The 15,857-nt window shown below is 44.8% G+C and overlaps 1 protein-coding gene across 4 annotated transcripts in view; it reads right to left on the bottom strand.

The window, feature by feature from the left end:
• The window catches only part of LOC146353869 (ABC-type organic anion transporter ABCA8-like), a 90,457-nt gene extending 76,778 nt beyond the window's left edge, over positions 1-13,679 (bottom strand). Inside the window, exons 1-6 of one of the 4 annotated variants that reach the window (XM_084837525.1) lie at positions 13,374-13,585; positions 11,958-12,135; positions 6,587-6,699; positions 4,435-4,645; positions 2,770-2,928; positions 1,531-1,631 (exon numbers count right to left, since the gene is read on the bottom strand). In XM_084837525.1, the coding sequence (XP_084693651.1) occupies positions 1,531-1,631; positions 2,770-2,928; positions 4,435-4,645; positions 6,587-6,699; positions 11,958-11,970 (597 nt within the window). In that variant the 5' untranslated portion in view covers positions 11,971-12,135; positions 13,374-13,585. Of the gene's footprint in view, positions 1-1,530; positions 1,632-2,769; positions 2,929-4,434; positions 4,646-5,041; positions 5,170-6,586; positions 6,700-11,957; positions 12,456-13,373 lie in introns of those variants that run through there. The other 3 variants (XM_084837526.1, XM_084837524.1, XM_084837528.1) reach the window with 3 other exon arrangements.
• Positions 13,680-15,857: the final 2,178 nt, after the last annotated feature.

Genomic DNA, 15,857 nt, shown 5'->3' with positions numbered 1-15,857 from the left:
TTTTTAGTATGAAAAAAAATCCTCACCACTGACATAGTTGCAAGAATTTTTCACCATTATCCCCTTTTTAAAAAATATGGATCAGACTAAGGGCACAATCCTGTGCATGTTTAGACAGCTGGGACTTGTAAGACTTTTTTCTGTCTAAACATGCACAGGATTGTGCCCTAAGAGGTCTGTGGTTTATCATAAAGAGGGAGAGTATGATCATATAATCTCCCTCGTTATGATAAACTGCAGACCTCTTAGGGTCTGCAGCTTGTTATATATGTAACAAGTCACAATGGCTGTATATCCCCTCCAGTCTTGAAGGCAGTATGTCTCTGTGTAGCAGTTGCTGAGGAACATGAGCAGGAGGGTGCTCTGCAAATTAGCACAGTGTGGGGACATCCCAGTGCGGTGCTAGGATGCTACCATACATATGCAGTAAGTGTGGCTATGCACACCTCTTTAGAGAGGACAGTCCTCTATTTGAAGATGTCCTCTATTTAAAGGACTGTCTTGTCCAAGTCCATTTTAAAGATAAGGAACCATAAAAATGGAGAGCAGCAGGGGCATTGAAGTTCCCCATCCACTGTTAGCACATGGACTGCAGACTGAGCAGGCAGACAGGTCACCTGGTCACAGCCTTCCCCTCTGGTGTGGTGTATTGTATTTCTATTTAAATTATAATAATAATTACCAAATTTGCCTCCATACATATACACTACATGGCATTGTGTTGGAATGGGCCCAGCCAGAAGACTTCTGGTTCCATTCTAAAAAAGTGCCATCCGGTGGCACCCAGAGTTCCAGCCTTGATTGCCTGCTAGGAAAGGGTTTAGCCACATCCTTCTTTTTTTGCATAGCCTCAATATTTCCAGCAATTTTATGTTTCTCCACTCAAGAGATTCACACAAAACTAATCTTCCTCAGACTGTGCTTAAAAAATCTGACCAAACGGGGATTCTTCACACACACCAATGCTGCTGTGATAGAATGATACAGAAATGCCAGGTAACATACTTATGGATGGGAGGCTTCAGGGCTTGGAAGGTTGGTTAACTCACTTTGGTGTCAGACCTACACATCCGAATATAAACAAGTGGGACCTGCAACAAACTGTTGCAGTGTGGAGTGCTTCTGTTCAGAATTCCAGCCACTCCATTCCATTCCCCTTCCTCCTAGTTTTCTTTTCCCCTTCCCCCAACAATCAGTCAGCATTGTGTACCCACTGAGCATGCTCAGTCCTCATTGGGGTTGGGGGAGGGTTCTGCTTGAGGGGTGTTTTTTTTCCTAAAGTTTTTGAACTTCTGCAAACCTTGGGGTTCCCCCAAGCCTCCCATTTATTCCCTTTTCTGCATAGATGGTGACATTTTGACCTCCTAAGGACCAGCACTCAAGGGAATTCAGTTCACAATTAGTATATATGATGACAGGCTTATTTGATATGGAAACCAATATTATAAACAATAAAAAGAAATGTAGCAAATTGCATAATAATGCAATAAAAATAGGGGAAAAGACTCAAACTAAATTATTTCTACTTACTTCAATAAGAGCACTATCAATGCTAGACTGCAGTGATACAAAACCTTCGAACCAGTATTTTGGATTTCTACAACCATCTGCTGAATAGTCATAACAGAAATCTGCAAGCAAGAGAAAAGCAAATAATGTTACCTAACTATGTGCACTATCTTGTAAATGAATGACATCACTAATAAACAAAAAATGTAGGACATTTCATTAAAATGTATTTAATTGCAAGGGAATAACAAACATTCTAGAAATGAGCTTTAGCTCAGTAAATCCTTTTATGTAAGGAACACAATTAGAGATGCTTACAACATTTTCCGCATCCAAAATTCTCCTTGGATTTTGAAGCTATATATTACTTGGTCTCTTTTCTGAAGTGGAGCAGATAATTAGAAAATACATTTCCAAATCCCTTGCAGAGCATTCTGCATCTAGTTTCAGTTCCTTTGGTTCCTTTGTGTCTTTCCCTGCTATGAGATTTCTAATGCATACATGGACATTCATAAAATGCTCCACAGAAGCAGTCTTGCTGCAATGTATCTGCAGTTGCTTTGGTATCTGAGGTGCTTGGTGGGCATAAAACGGGCTAGATCCTGTGCTGCTGCACTTGAAAAGAAGGGATAAATGGAAGGGGTAATCTTGCTCTTCCAGCACACCACTTCTTTGCTCCAAAGGTGTGTGGGCTGAGGTTTGCAAGCTCAGTAGTCTAATGTGATATTCTGTGTAAGTCCCTGTAAGCGCTTTTCAGAGGGGAAGAGGCCCTGGCTGACAAATGCACTGAAATATAAATGATTGAGTAACCCACTTGTGTTCAAAACTCAGTACAGCCCACAGCCCGCACTGCCAAAATGCATGGTTTCGTGGTGCCTCTTAAAAATGTATGACACAGGGAGATTATTTTCAAAGCTTACTTTGAGATTTTTCATTACTGGCATCATCATCAATCCAGTGGTGTAAGGAAACATGAGTATAAGCACCACACCCCAATTCATTAGTAGCAGGATCATTCTCACCCCTACTGTATTGGGGGAGTCCTCCATCTCTCACTGTCTAACCCATCTGGTCTTAAACCAGCAGGTTTTTTCTTAACTGAATAGAATAAATGTATGGATCATTTTTCTACATTAAAAGCACACTCAAAATGGCTTACAAGAATATATAATGAAGAGAGTCCCAATCTGCATCTGACTTCAGTGTATACATATGGGTATCTAGGAACTGGAACATAAATGCAAATTTATCTTGAATTACCTATTTCTTCAATTAAATTGCTTGGAGAAACTACTTTATAATAAGGAAATCTGAGTCGATAGGAAAAGTCATCCTGAAATACAACTCCGATTATTTCATTGTCCTCCTTTTGTGCTGCTTCCATGGCTTGTTCATTGTCCACCAGTTCTGTTCTTATACCTATAGTATGGAAAACGTGTTGTTACTAAGTGGGATTCCATACAGGAGAGAAAGAAATGGCTTCTTGTGGAGATGCTTTGCTAGCTATATCAGTGTAACATTCCATGGCTGTCTCACTCTCACAGGGTAGAGGAACTGGCCAAGGCATCACTTCTGGAATGAATGAACTAATTGAACACTAGGCTGATATTTAACATGTCAGCTTGAACTCTGGCCTGGTAACCAACTAAGGCAATGAAAAGAGGACTTGACCTGTAGCACAGAAAATTCACAATAAGCTAGGGATGGGCAACCAGAAGGTTGTGAGTGGGGGTGCATTCTGGTCTTCAAAGCCTTCTCATCCAGGCACTCACATAGTCTCTGATCCCAAAGACACCCCTTCCTCAAAACATACATACACTATTATGCACGTGACCTTGCTCAATTTTTCCCAAGCTGAAAAACAAGCAAGGACGATGTTAATCTCCTTGCCCCTGGTGTGAGCAGCAGTGGTGGCTCTTTCAAGAGTTCTCCCCATATGCATTTCAAATGCTCAGTTCTATAGACAAGCCAAGATACAGGCACATGATTGCACATAGCTGAGGTGCCCAGAAGTCCCTGCCACTGTTACTGTTTACCCTGGAGGTTAAACAGTCCCTTACACTGCAATCTTATAGACATTTGCCTGGGAGTAAATCCCATAGAATTCAATAGGCATGCATAGGATTTCACTGTTGCTTATGTTTTGGCTTAAGAGTGAGTCAGTGGGTGCATCCAATACTGCTGCCGTGGGCCTTGCTTGGGTCAAATTATGATGCCTACCTGAAACTGAAAGGCACAAGTAAAAGCGAGCTCTGGCTGAAATCAAGCCCTGTATTGACTGGTAGCATTTTAATCCTGCATCTCTTGAGTCCTCCTTGACTGAAATTACAGGGAGGAAATCAATTGGCATAAAATGTTGGACAGATTCATTTGTGGATGAAACAACCGATATCCTTTCACAGAACAGTTATCTTATTCATTACCAAAGATGAATCTTGAATGGCTCAAAATCTGAACACATGTTTAGGTTTCAAGGGGATAATTTAAAATGCTAATGCTAATGCAAGATGACTCTTCCTAGCTGCAAACAAACTGTAATCATTTTAAAGGAAGGCACCTTCTCTACTGTGAAGTGTTCAAAATCAGAGACTTTCAGTCCAGTCATGGTTGGGAAAGGAAAAGCCAGCAGAAAAAAATCTTAATGAAACACATTGCGGCATTTACACAGTGCTTAATCCCTCTTGAAAATGACCCTTTGATAGGAAAACACCTTTCTGAGGCAATCTTTATTCAGTGGTGATAGAAAGGCACTCTGCACATGTACAAAGACAGTCCTTGTCCTTATTTTGTCATTTGTTGCAAATGTCATTTGGGCTTTTCCATGGAGAACATCCTTCAGAGGTCAACCCAGGTGGTAAGCCCCAGTTCAAGCTGAACCCTCCTAAAGAACTAGTATGCCAAAATGTTTTACCAGGCATTATATACCTTTCAGGACAGAGATGGTTTCTATTTTCTCCATTATTTCTCTTGCCATCTTTGTATCTGGAGTATAAACAATTTTAGCCCCCGTAATATTGAAGGAAGGATCATCTAGCTGTCCAAGGAATGCCTGAGGTATTTCATGAGATGGATCAAGGTTTACCGTATATACCATTAGTAGTATTCCAGTGAGAAGAAAAAGTGATGAAAACCATTCCTGGAGATTTTAAAAAACAAATCAGTGATGAGAACACCCAGAACAACACATTTGAAGATTTATGCTACAATAATATTATTGTTCAGATTATAGGAAAACAGTTTGGGACCCATGCTAATTAATTTACAGTAATGGAGAGGACACAGGGATGCTTCCTACACCCACTGAACATGCAAAGTCTCATATAATATACACATGCACATACAGAGATGGAAGGGAGGAAAGAGAAGTAAGCAAACGCTCCCTTGTGCTCCCCTTCCCAATCCACACATCCATTCTTTCTCTCTCTTTCTCTCTCACACATATATACACACTCAGCACCACACATATGTGGATAGCAGATGAGGCAGGGCAGATGGAAGACAACTAGAAGTTTCAATTTAGAACTGCACTTACAGTGTTTAAAGACTGGAAAAGCCAGTGAAGCTAAATGTGTTTTGTCAAAACTTTTATACTGTTGCTTGTTTTTCTTCAGTATCTTCCCACTTTGCTTTCTTCACAATCCTTGCTATTAATGAAGAATACTGGCCCAACAGATCAACAATGTGTATGGGCCAACACAGAGAGAAAGAGCCAGGCATGGTGATAAATATGCTGTATAACCCACAGGGTTGCATGGATTACAAGGTAGGGCATATTGCAGGTTCTATTGGTCCTGAACCAGATCTAGCTGCATGCAGTAGCCAGTCGACAAGCATGGAGATGTTCCTCTCAACAAAAGACACACCAGACAGTTAATTAGAGCTTTGAATAAGTACCGTGAATGTGGACCACCAATACAGGCAAGGGGCAGTGGTTTCTGGAGGCCTCTACATGGGGCCATCTCATTTAAATTGGCCCTGACAGGCCACTTGGAAAGTGGAATCACTAATGGTACAGGATGAACACTTGGCCCCTAATATCAGATATATCATTAGTAAAGGTAAAGGTGTCCCCAGCCAGTCGTGTCTGACTCTAGGGGGTGGTGCTCATCTCCAATTCTAAGCTGAAGGGCCAGCGCTGTCCGAAGACGCTTCCGTGGTCATGTGGCCGACATGACTGGACACGGAGGTGCACGGAATGCTGTTACCTTTCCCGCCAAAGCGGTACCTATTTATCTACTTGCAATTTCTTGCTTTCAAACTGCTAGGTTGGCGGGAGTTGGAACTGAAGACGGGAGCTCACTCCGTCACGTGGCACTCGGGTCTCGAACTGCTGTCCTGCCAACCTTCCGGTCTGCAGTTCAGCGTCTTAACCATTAAGCCACCATGGTCCTCATATCATTAGTACCACATGGTTAGTACAAATCACAGTCAATGTAGTTTATGGCTTGATTTCATGATAAAATACAAAGTCATTGTATTCACATAATAAACTTAAAACTTTATGAAATATATGAGAGCCTTTAGCTTAGGAACACAGGAAGCTGCCTTATACCAGATCAGATAATCTAACTCAGTATTATCTATTCCAGCCTTCCTCAACCTAGTGTTCTCCGGAACTACACCTTCCATCTTCCCCAGGCAGCATGGCCATTCCCCTACTTTGCTATATAGCACTAAAAACTCAGGTTTAGAGATGTAATACATCTCTCTTCATATACATGTGTGTTTGTGTGTGTGAATGATAGGTAGAGATAACTTTGGTCCTCACAGGGGTATCAAAACGTTTAAGGTACTTTGAATCACCACAGTGTCACAATGCATGTTTTGTGTTGCAACATAATCCATCTGTAGTGTTCTCACATGAATTTAAATTAGAATCACCACCCAATACATTTTGGAAGAGATAAAGAAACGCAACCTTTTGCCACTCTTCGTTCACACTGATTGTATATACATAGAGTTATATCCAGTGGTGACTTCGCCTTATCAGACAATGCTTCTTCCATTCATGGAAGTCAGGTTTCCACAATTAAGGTGGAAATATATTCTTCCACCTTAATTAATTCTTTATACTCACCTGAAAACTTTGCATTCTCATCCTCCATTTCAGAATTATATTTTTCCACAGGAGTGCCATAGTCTGTTGATACACACTTCTGTTTCTCTGGTGTTGTTTCTGCATTTTAGGGTCTGTTTGAAAAGAGAAACAAGCCTGTACAGAAATCTTTTAAAGTAGGCAAGGTGAAGCAGTGGGCAAAAGTAAAAAAATTACAACGTAACTCCCCCTCTTGTTTATTTGGACAATGCCCTCTGCATGTTTGTTTTCCTAAGCAGATCAATATCTGGGTATTGTGACAGCAGATGCTCAGGTTTGATTGGGACTGTTTAGGGATGGCTCCTTTTCCTTACCATGCAGTAAAAGATTTTCAAATGAATAGGGATAAAATGATCATTGAATGACCTTCACCAGGCCTTGCGACCTAAAGGGTGAATTAGGTTTAGGGTGGCCACTTACGTATTGCCAAAAAAGAGGACTTTCATCAGCAGAAAAGAGGACAATAGAGGATGCCAATTCACATAAGATGTGCTTATGCATATTTATTTGTACAGGTGCACATTTAGAAATAATAACTGTGATGTCAGTAGAAATACAATACATTTCACCATAGCAGAGAAGAGTGACCAGGTGGCTCAGCCTGCTGTCCAGGTGCAAAGTGCTGATGGGCAACTTCAAGGCCCCTGTGCTCCCTCTTTATGATTCAATGACCTTTAAATCAGACTTTGAATGGACAGCTCTTCAAACAGAGGACACCTTCAGACAGTGGACTGTCCTCTTCCAGCTCTCCAAAAGAGAGGATTGTCCTCTTTAAAGTAGGACATCTGGCTGCCCTAGAGTTCCCCATCAACAATGTGGTACTGCCTCCCTAGATCGTAGTGGTTTACATATATGTTGTCTTTGTGTATATGGTCTGTTGGTGTATTTTTTATGTAAATGGCTTTTAACATGTGTATACTGTATTTTTAATGTTTTTAATCTTTGTAGAGATTTCTGCAAAGATTGTAGAGATCTTTGGCTATGGGATGGTATATAAATGTATTAAATAAAGCAACAACAACAACAAAAATGTGTTTTACGTGTTCCTGGACCTATTGCTGCTCCTGAACTCCCAGCAGCAACTTCACCTGAAGGAGAAACCTGCAACCTATTCTGTCAGACACAGACAAAACTTACAGTTGGCAACCTGCCATTTTCATTTACGCTTTTGTAATCTGCATTTAGGCTACCAAAATGTTCTGAACGTGGAGTTGCAAGCGTTCAAAAGCTTCAGCTGCTGCAGGATGCAATGACCTACATCCTGCCATGGAATCCCACATATGCACTCTCGCTCCCTTTAACTTTTGGGCACATTTTGGGTTTTGCTGTTTCTACCCTCTTCTGGCTTTGCTGGTTTATATAGCCTATTCAGGAGTTACTGTAATCACTTATCTGAACATGCATTTGGGAAGTGGGGCTGCACCATTCAGCCCCCCACCCCGATGGTGCCCCAGCACATCCATCCCCCCTAGATGGGGTTCGGGCTCATGTGAAAGCTTATGCACATGCAGCTGTATGTGCCTAGGCCTTGGTGGGCCCAGCTCGGGGAGCGTGGGCACCAGTGGTCTGACAGATTTGCAGACCGAAATGGGTGCCTGCACCATCCCTAGTACCAATTAGGGATGGGCGGATTCCTACCTGCTGCTCCGGTGGGGAATCCGCCCTTGGAGGGAGGCGATCCATCCCTCCCCCTGGAATCCTTGCCGGCTGGCTCCGCTCTGCAGTGATTTCACAGAGCCGCTGGCTGGCTCCAGAGTGCCAGCAATACATTTAGCTTAAACTAAGGGCATAACAGCTGCAAATGGCATAGTGGATGCCATTTGCATCTGGATCAGCCTCAGCCAGCAATAGGAATGTATGAAAGTCACTTACCTTTTTGCGGATTCTGTTTGTGGGGGGGGGAGGCGCACCATCCCTCCCCCCAGAATCCTCAATGGGGAGGAGGCGATCCGGTCCTCCCCCCCCCAGAATCCTCGACAGCCAGCTCTGCTCCACGGCGGCTCCACGGAGCAGCCGGCCAGGCCAGGGCCATCCGCAGCCGGATTTCTGGCCATGGACTGGCTGGTGCGGACGCACAGCCGCCAGCCAGGGAGCCATGATAGGCTACATAAGTCTTTACGTAGCCTAGCCTATCATGTCTAGGTTAAAAAAAAACAACAACGGCGTACGCAAATGGCGGTGGCTATGGCGGCCACCATTTGTGTTCCTTATTTTTCGCCATTTTAGTCTACATAAATATTTACGTAGACTATTACGGCGAAAAAAAAGGGGAATGCAAATAGCATAGTGGGCGCTATTTGTGTTCCTTTTTTCTTTGCCGTTTTAGCCTACGTAAATATTTACATAGACTAAAACGGCGAAAAATAAGGAACGCAAATAAATGCCATTTGCATATGCCGTGTTTTTGTTTTTGTTTTACTCAGATGTGATAGGCTATGTAAAGACTTATGTAGCCTATCATGGCAAAGACCAGACTGCAAATGACGGCCATGACAGCCGGTCGAAAACCAGCCGCTGCCGCCGCCGTGGAAGCCACTGCTGGAGCCGCCGCCATCCGGAACATCCGCCCCAGGTAAGTCTTGTCCCAGGGGGGATCCACGGGGAGCACGGGGGGTGGCAGGCCATTCCGCCACAGATTTCGGGGGGCCAAATGCCAATGCATTCGGCCTCACTGAAATCCTTGGCGGAATTCTCCGCCATCCCTAGCCAGCGATACGGCATGGCAATGGCAGCCATATCGCTGGCACTCCGGAGCTGGCCTGCGGCTCCACGGAGCTGCCATGAGGATAATCTGGCTCTGGACGGTTCCGGAGCCATGTGGAGGTGAGTACTGCTGTTCCACCACAGACTCTGGAGGCCGGCCTCATTGGGATCCGGCCTCATTGGGGTCCATGGCGGATTTCTCCGCCATCCCTAGTACCAATGCATACCAATTCTGAGTTCTACCCTTTGTTCTCACTACTGTTCCAAGGGTATTTACTAAGTGCATGACAGTCGTATGTGCCTATCTTCAGTTGCTAGGGGTGTACGAAACCCCCTTACCTGGATTCCACAGGGGTCCGTGGGGGGGGGGAGGCGAGCTGTCCCTCCCCCCCGGAATCCTCCCTGGCTGCAGCTGGACTTCCGGCCGCAGCCAGGCTGTGGCCGCAAATGGCAGTCACTACACTGGCTGCCATTTGCGTCCCTGCCAAGCCATGATAGACTATGTAAATATCTACGTAGCCTATCACGGCAAAAGGCAGAGACACAAATGGCAGCCGCGACGCCATTTGCATCCCTGTCTTTTGCCGTGATAGGCTACGTAGATAGTCAGCACGGCCGCCATTTGCATCCCTGCCAAGCCATGATAGGCTACGTAAGTATCTATGTAGCCTATCACGGCAAAAGGCAGGGACGCAAATGGCGGCTGCTACGCCATTTGCATCCCTGCCTTTTGCTGTGATAGGCTACGTAGATACTTATGTAGCTTATCACGGCTTGGCAGGGACACAGATGGTTGCTTCTATGATGGCAGTGGCCGGAAGACGACCCGGAGCCACTGCTGGAGCCGCTGCCACCGGAGCCAGGTAGGTCTGTTCTGGGGGGGATTTCAGCGGGTGGGGGGGGTAGTCCGTTCCACCACGGACTCTGCGGGGGGGTGGATTCAAAAGAATCCGGCCTCGCTGGAGTCCGTGGCAGAATTCTCCAACATCCCTATCAGTTGCGGAGCATGGAAGTCTACCCTTACAGCGACGACTGGCTCTTGGTAGCTTCAACGAAGATACAACTGATGTGGTTGATGGAGGTGATGTGCAGTCTCTTCAACGCTCTAGGTCTATATATCAATGTGGAAAAATGTCTATATATCTCATCTTATCCATACTCAGAGCATAACATTCATAGGAGCATTGTTGGACTCCAAAGTGGGAAGAGCTTTCCTGTCTATTAAGTTAACAGACTAGAAACACTAGTCACCTTTGCTTCAAACATATTGGACAGCAAGGTTACTACAGCATACAAGATTCAGAATTTATTAGGGTTTATGGCTGCAACAATGGCAGTCATTTGCTATGCACAGTTGGGGATGAGGTCCTTACAAAATTGGTTTATCTGCCATTTCAATGAGTTCAATGCTCAATGAATAATGCTGACACGTCCACCAGAAGGCAAGGATTCCCTGCGGTGGTGGTTGATATTGACCAACTTGGATCAGGGACTACCTTTCCTTCCACCTTCCCCATCTGTGGCTCTGATGGGGGAACCAAATCCCTTGGGGTGGTTCTGATCGGGGAACTCCCTTTTGGGATGGGGAACACATTGCCAAACTCTCACAGTGCATGGCAGGTGGTCTTCCAGTGAAGCCGCTCACCACATAAACATTCTGGAGCTAAAGGCCACGTGTGTGATGCACAGAGACCACGAAGAAGAAAGACAGGTTGCTACCTGTAACTGTAGTTCTTCGAGTGGTCATCTGTGCATTCACACAACCCGAACACCATCCCCACTTCAGTGTCATACTCGAGTTTGATGTTGGGTACTGAAGTGTTCACTTCTCTCAGTTATGAGGCCACAATGTCAGTCTCAAGGAACTGAAAGAAGAGTTGGGAACCCGCTAGGGATATGTACATTTGATGGTGGGGGAAGGGTTCCCACCAAAATAAATTCCTCATCTTTAGAACTTTCCCAAATCAAGGCTCCATGCAGGCACTGATCCCATATGTGTGAATGCACAGATGACCACTCAAAGAACTGCAGTAACAGGTAGCAACCTGTCTTTATTAGTGGTTCAGCTGACATGGATCCTGCTTCGTAGCAAGTAGTTGAGTGATGTAGGTCATAGCAACTGCAAGTTATTTCTCACCAGTCCCCAAACACAACAGAATAGTTGAGCACTTGATGCAGCATAATAGTTTGAGAGAGAAAACAGAGCATCTCCTCTCTGGCATTCCTCCCCCATAGGGTTTCCACATCTCTAGGTGGAGCTCAATTTTGTCCTTTTAAGTGTTGCAATGAACTGAAAGAATATAGTATCTGTGACTTCCATTCTATTCCTTGCAGACCTCCACCCCCGGCTTCTCTCATCCACACCTGCTGTGGGCTTTAGTTTTAGCCAACAGAAGGAAGTGGAGGAGGAACATGGTGGGAGGCCCAATGGTTGCACAATCTCCAGAAGTCTTGGAATATTTAGAGAAACAAGAGTGGTCTCTGCTTTGTGATCTGGCAACTGCATCCCTAGGTGATGAACTGTTCATCCTATATGCTGACCATCTATATGAATTATTACATACAGAGAGAGGGAGAGGGAGAAGGGGAGAGAGAGAGAGGGAGAGGGAGAGAGAGAGAGTTCTCAAATCTCCTTCAAACAGTAACTCACCTGCTGATTCCATCAAGGACTATGGTGGCCATGTGTCCTAGTTTACAGAGGACAGCCCTCTCTTTCAAGGCGTTGTCTGTTTTAAGGGCCATCCAGCTCAAGTCCAGTGGAAAGATAAAGGCCCAGAAGAAGGGAGAGCAGAGGGGTCTTGACGTTGCCCGTGAACAGTGGACGTTGCCTGGACAGACCAGTGAGCAGGCACACAGGTCACAGACCTCCCCACTATGGAGGGCTGTATTGTATTTCTTTTTAAATTAATTATTTCTAAATTAGCATTTAATAGATCTAAATTAGCATATGCAAATTTTATTAAAATCTGTATCTTCTTTTATCTTCTTTTTTGGCAATATATATATGGCTACCCTATTAATATGACTCAAGAGAATTCTATTGCAAATCCCTTTCCTAATCAAATTCATAAACACTAAGCCAGAGATCAGCTTCAGCCAATCAAGTCAGAACCAAAGAAGCGACAGCTGCCAAAGCTACGCAATGTCCTGCAAAGCTGCTCTGGGACTGCAACATTAGAGCTCGATGTGTGGGGGAGAATTCTTGGCATGTGCAGTTTCAAAACAGGATTAACTCTGGGTATCCCATGGTTCAGTTTTACTCTTATTGCTCAAATATTTTTACAACAATATCAAGTGTTAAAGCTTGTATATCTCTAAAATAAAACCCTTGCTCAGAACATTGCTGTAACGATGGGAAAACTAGACATTAATACATTTCAGACTGGATTAAATACAGTCACTAATGTTCCAATCAGTCTTTCGCAATAATTCCAAAGGTTTAACCATGCAATTCTATGATGTAAACCCACTGTGTTCAGTAGGATTGCTCTTCCAAGGAAGAGTGCACAGGATTTAGTCTAAGGCTGCAATTCTATATACACTTGCCCAGGAGGGAGTTTCATTCAACTCAGTGACTGGGTTCACACCATCACCGCAGCCCACCATGGCTTATTAGTCATGGGCTGCAGCAGCCATGGATGCCAGATGGGCTATCAAACCCACAGCCACTACCACCATGCCTTCTTGTGTCTTGTTAGGTGCAAACCCAGCAAGGGTGGGTTATTGGGGTGGTTGACAAGCTACCCAGAACCCATGGGCTGTATTAGGGTTGCAGCATCAGGGAGTACTTCCAGGCAGAGAGCTCCTAGCACTACCAGTCAAAAGGTGTGCAGCTAATTCCATCTTTCCCCTTTTAACTGATTATTTGTGCTAAGAAAATGGTGGAAGAAGCAGTGGGGCACCACAGGAGGTTTGCAAATGGAAGACAGCATCATCTGGACCCCCGTAACATTTCTGAATAAAGCAGGGTGGTTGTACAATAAAAGCCTTGTCTGAAAGAACCCAGCTATTGCTGGTGAGAAAATAGCTTGAGAGGCAAGGCAGAAAGTAACATGAAAAGGCTTACCTGAAGCCATCAGTTTCCGCTAGAAGTTCAGCAAAGATAGTTTAAAAGATAGCTGCATAAAATGGCAGTGTCCTTTCTTTGTCTGGACTATGACATTTAATGTCTGCAGCAGCGCTTTCGGCTTGTCTTTATTCTTTCAATCCATTCATGCAGCCAAAAAAGCCACAGTATTTCGTAACCACTTTGCTGTTTTTGTTTTCCCAGTATTTGTCCCCTCCCAAATCTTACCCTGGGGACAGACAGTTCAACAGCTTTCTTTGTTCTGAATGTTTATCCAGTGTTCATGCAGCTGGACCACTGAAGGAGAACTATGCTCCAGACTAGGATGATATATATGTGAGCAGAGCAAGCAGCTAAATTCAAAATGAACTCTTTTATCACCATGGGCAGGCAGAGTTCATTGTAATTATCTCTGAAGTTTAAAAATTATCTCTCTGAAACACAGCCTGAAAGCAATATCCCAAACCCCATGCAGCACCACCTGTCCGATAAGACCTACGAGACTAAAGGAAAAGTGCAAATGAAGTACTAAACTGAGGCAACTTTAGAATTAAGATGTTTTAGAATGTTTTAATTATGTTTAGGTGTAAAAAAGTCTTATAGCTCCCAGCATTCCCCAGCCAGGGCTTTTTTCCATCTAAAGATTGTGCCCTTAAAGAACCTTTTATTGAAAAGCAGTATTGTCAGCAGTCCGCAGTGTGGCAGCACAGGCCCTGCACCCTTCGTGATGCTGGCAGCTGTAAGCGTGGTCCTCTAAGGAGTGTTGGCTGGAGCCAAGGTTGGGAGACCTTGGCATTAACAAAGGAGATTACTAGCAGCTTGAGGTCATGTGTGCAAGGCTGGATCCAGCATTACCAAATCAATCAAAGCTATGAACAAAGTAGCTGCTTCAAAACAGAGCACCAAAGGGGTGGAAGGGACAATAACTCCCACTTGGCAATGTCAGCCTCTCACAAATATGCCTTGAACTGACACTTTTCAGTATCCTCTTCACTTTCAACACATCCTTGAATCCTGCTGAAGTCAACAGATGGGAGTTATTCTCCCCACATTGGCATGGGCAGGTGTAATTAAAGGGGTGGGAAGGGGGAAATTGAGAAGGCACTCTGTTTTACTGCCCTGTCATGAGATTTGCGCCAATCCCACCCCCTGTTTACTGCCCAGCTTTTAAAGTAGCAAAACTCTCTGGCAGGACTCTTTTTAAAATGCATGGATGGAGCGAATGGGGTGCCCGCACCAGCAGTACTTACTCCCGCCCATCCCAGTGGATCCACGTTTGCTCCATCCCATGCAGCCACCTTCTAAGGGTTTCTTTAAAAATACCTGTTTGGGAGATTTGTGCAAGTTCATTGAAGCACATTAACCACAGCAATGATTGCCATGAAAAGAAGCTGTGATGTGGGTGGGGGAGCCAATAACTCCCATTTGTTGACTTTGTTGGGACTCGGGGATGGGTTGGAAGTGGACAGGGCACTAACAAGTGTCAGTTTGAGGCTTAAGAGTGAAAGGCTGAAATTGGCAAGTGGGAGTTACTGCCGCCCTGCACTGCCACTCCCGTGAAACTTTTCAGAGCAGTTCCTTCGTTCACTTTTTAAAAAACTTCTTGGTGCTTCTGAGTTGCCCAAATAGGTTCGTAGTACTTTTTCTCTGTATTATTTTTCCCAGTGCTTCCCAAGCGTGTGCAGATGAGCCCATTTGCAGCCTCCCCTTGCCAATGTCCTCCATCTGTGGAGGGGTGGACATCCCTGACGAGGGAGGATGGAGGCCGCACCAGCATGGGTGGTTTTGCCGCTCTTGCCGGGTGGCTCTGTAGCTGGTTGGGACAAGCCACGCTGCTGGATTCGGAGGGCACAACAAGCCACCCTGAGAACATGCCACCCTCAATAATTCCACTACTGCTGGACCTGTGACCCCTGGGTCCTCGAGACTGGATGCTTTCGACTCTTGGCCTCCCATGTTTCTGGCAGGCACTCGAACCGATCTCTCTCCGAGAGAGACAAATCCCAGAGTCTTGATACTCTCAAACAAGCATAGAGAGAATGGCCAAAGGGTGCTGGATACTGCAGTTTGGTCGCTCGTCTGCTGCTTCTTATTTTGGCCAGGCGAAACCTAAGTTCCCACCTCACCACAGGGGAAGGTCTGCAAAAGCGTCTTTAAAAAACGGATACAGTTTCCCTTTGCAGATGAGACTCAGGAGTTTCAGCTCATCCCAATCTTCAGTTTCAGGAACATGTCAGACTGACCCAGGGAGAGGTAGCTTTGGAATGGAAACACAGTCTGTTTGGGGAGGCCTTTCTACACAGTGTGGCCTCCACTCCCCCCCCCCTTCTATGGCATGTGTCTATGCCCAGATTTGATGTAATTTGAGCTATATTTGGGCTGAGCCCCAGCCACTTTGTGCAGCCTGCCCTGGTGTTTCTGTGGCAAGGATACCAGCCAGGACTCCTGTGCTGTTGTTTTTCCTCCTGTAGTAAAAATGTAACC

Source organism: Heloderma suspectum, chromosome 2 (genome assembly GCF_057233095.1).
Source record: "Heloderma suspectum isolate Gila_16-S chromosome 2, 16-S_ref, whole genome shotgun sequence".
NCBI lineage: Eukaryota > Metazoa > Chordata > Lepidosauria > Squamata > Helodermatidae > Heloderma > Heloderma suspectum.
This window is presented reverse-complemented; position numbering and strand designations above follow the sequence as displayed.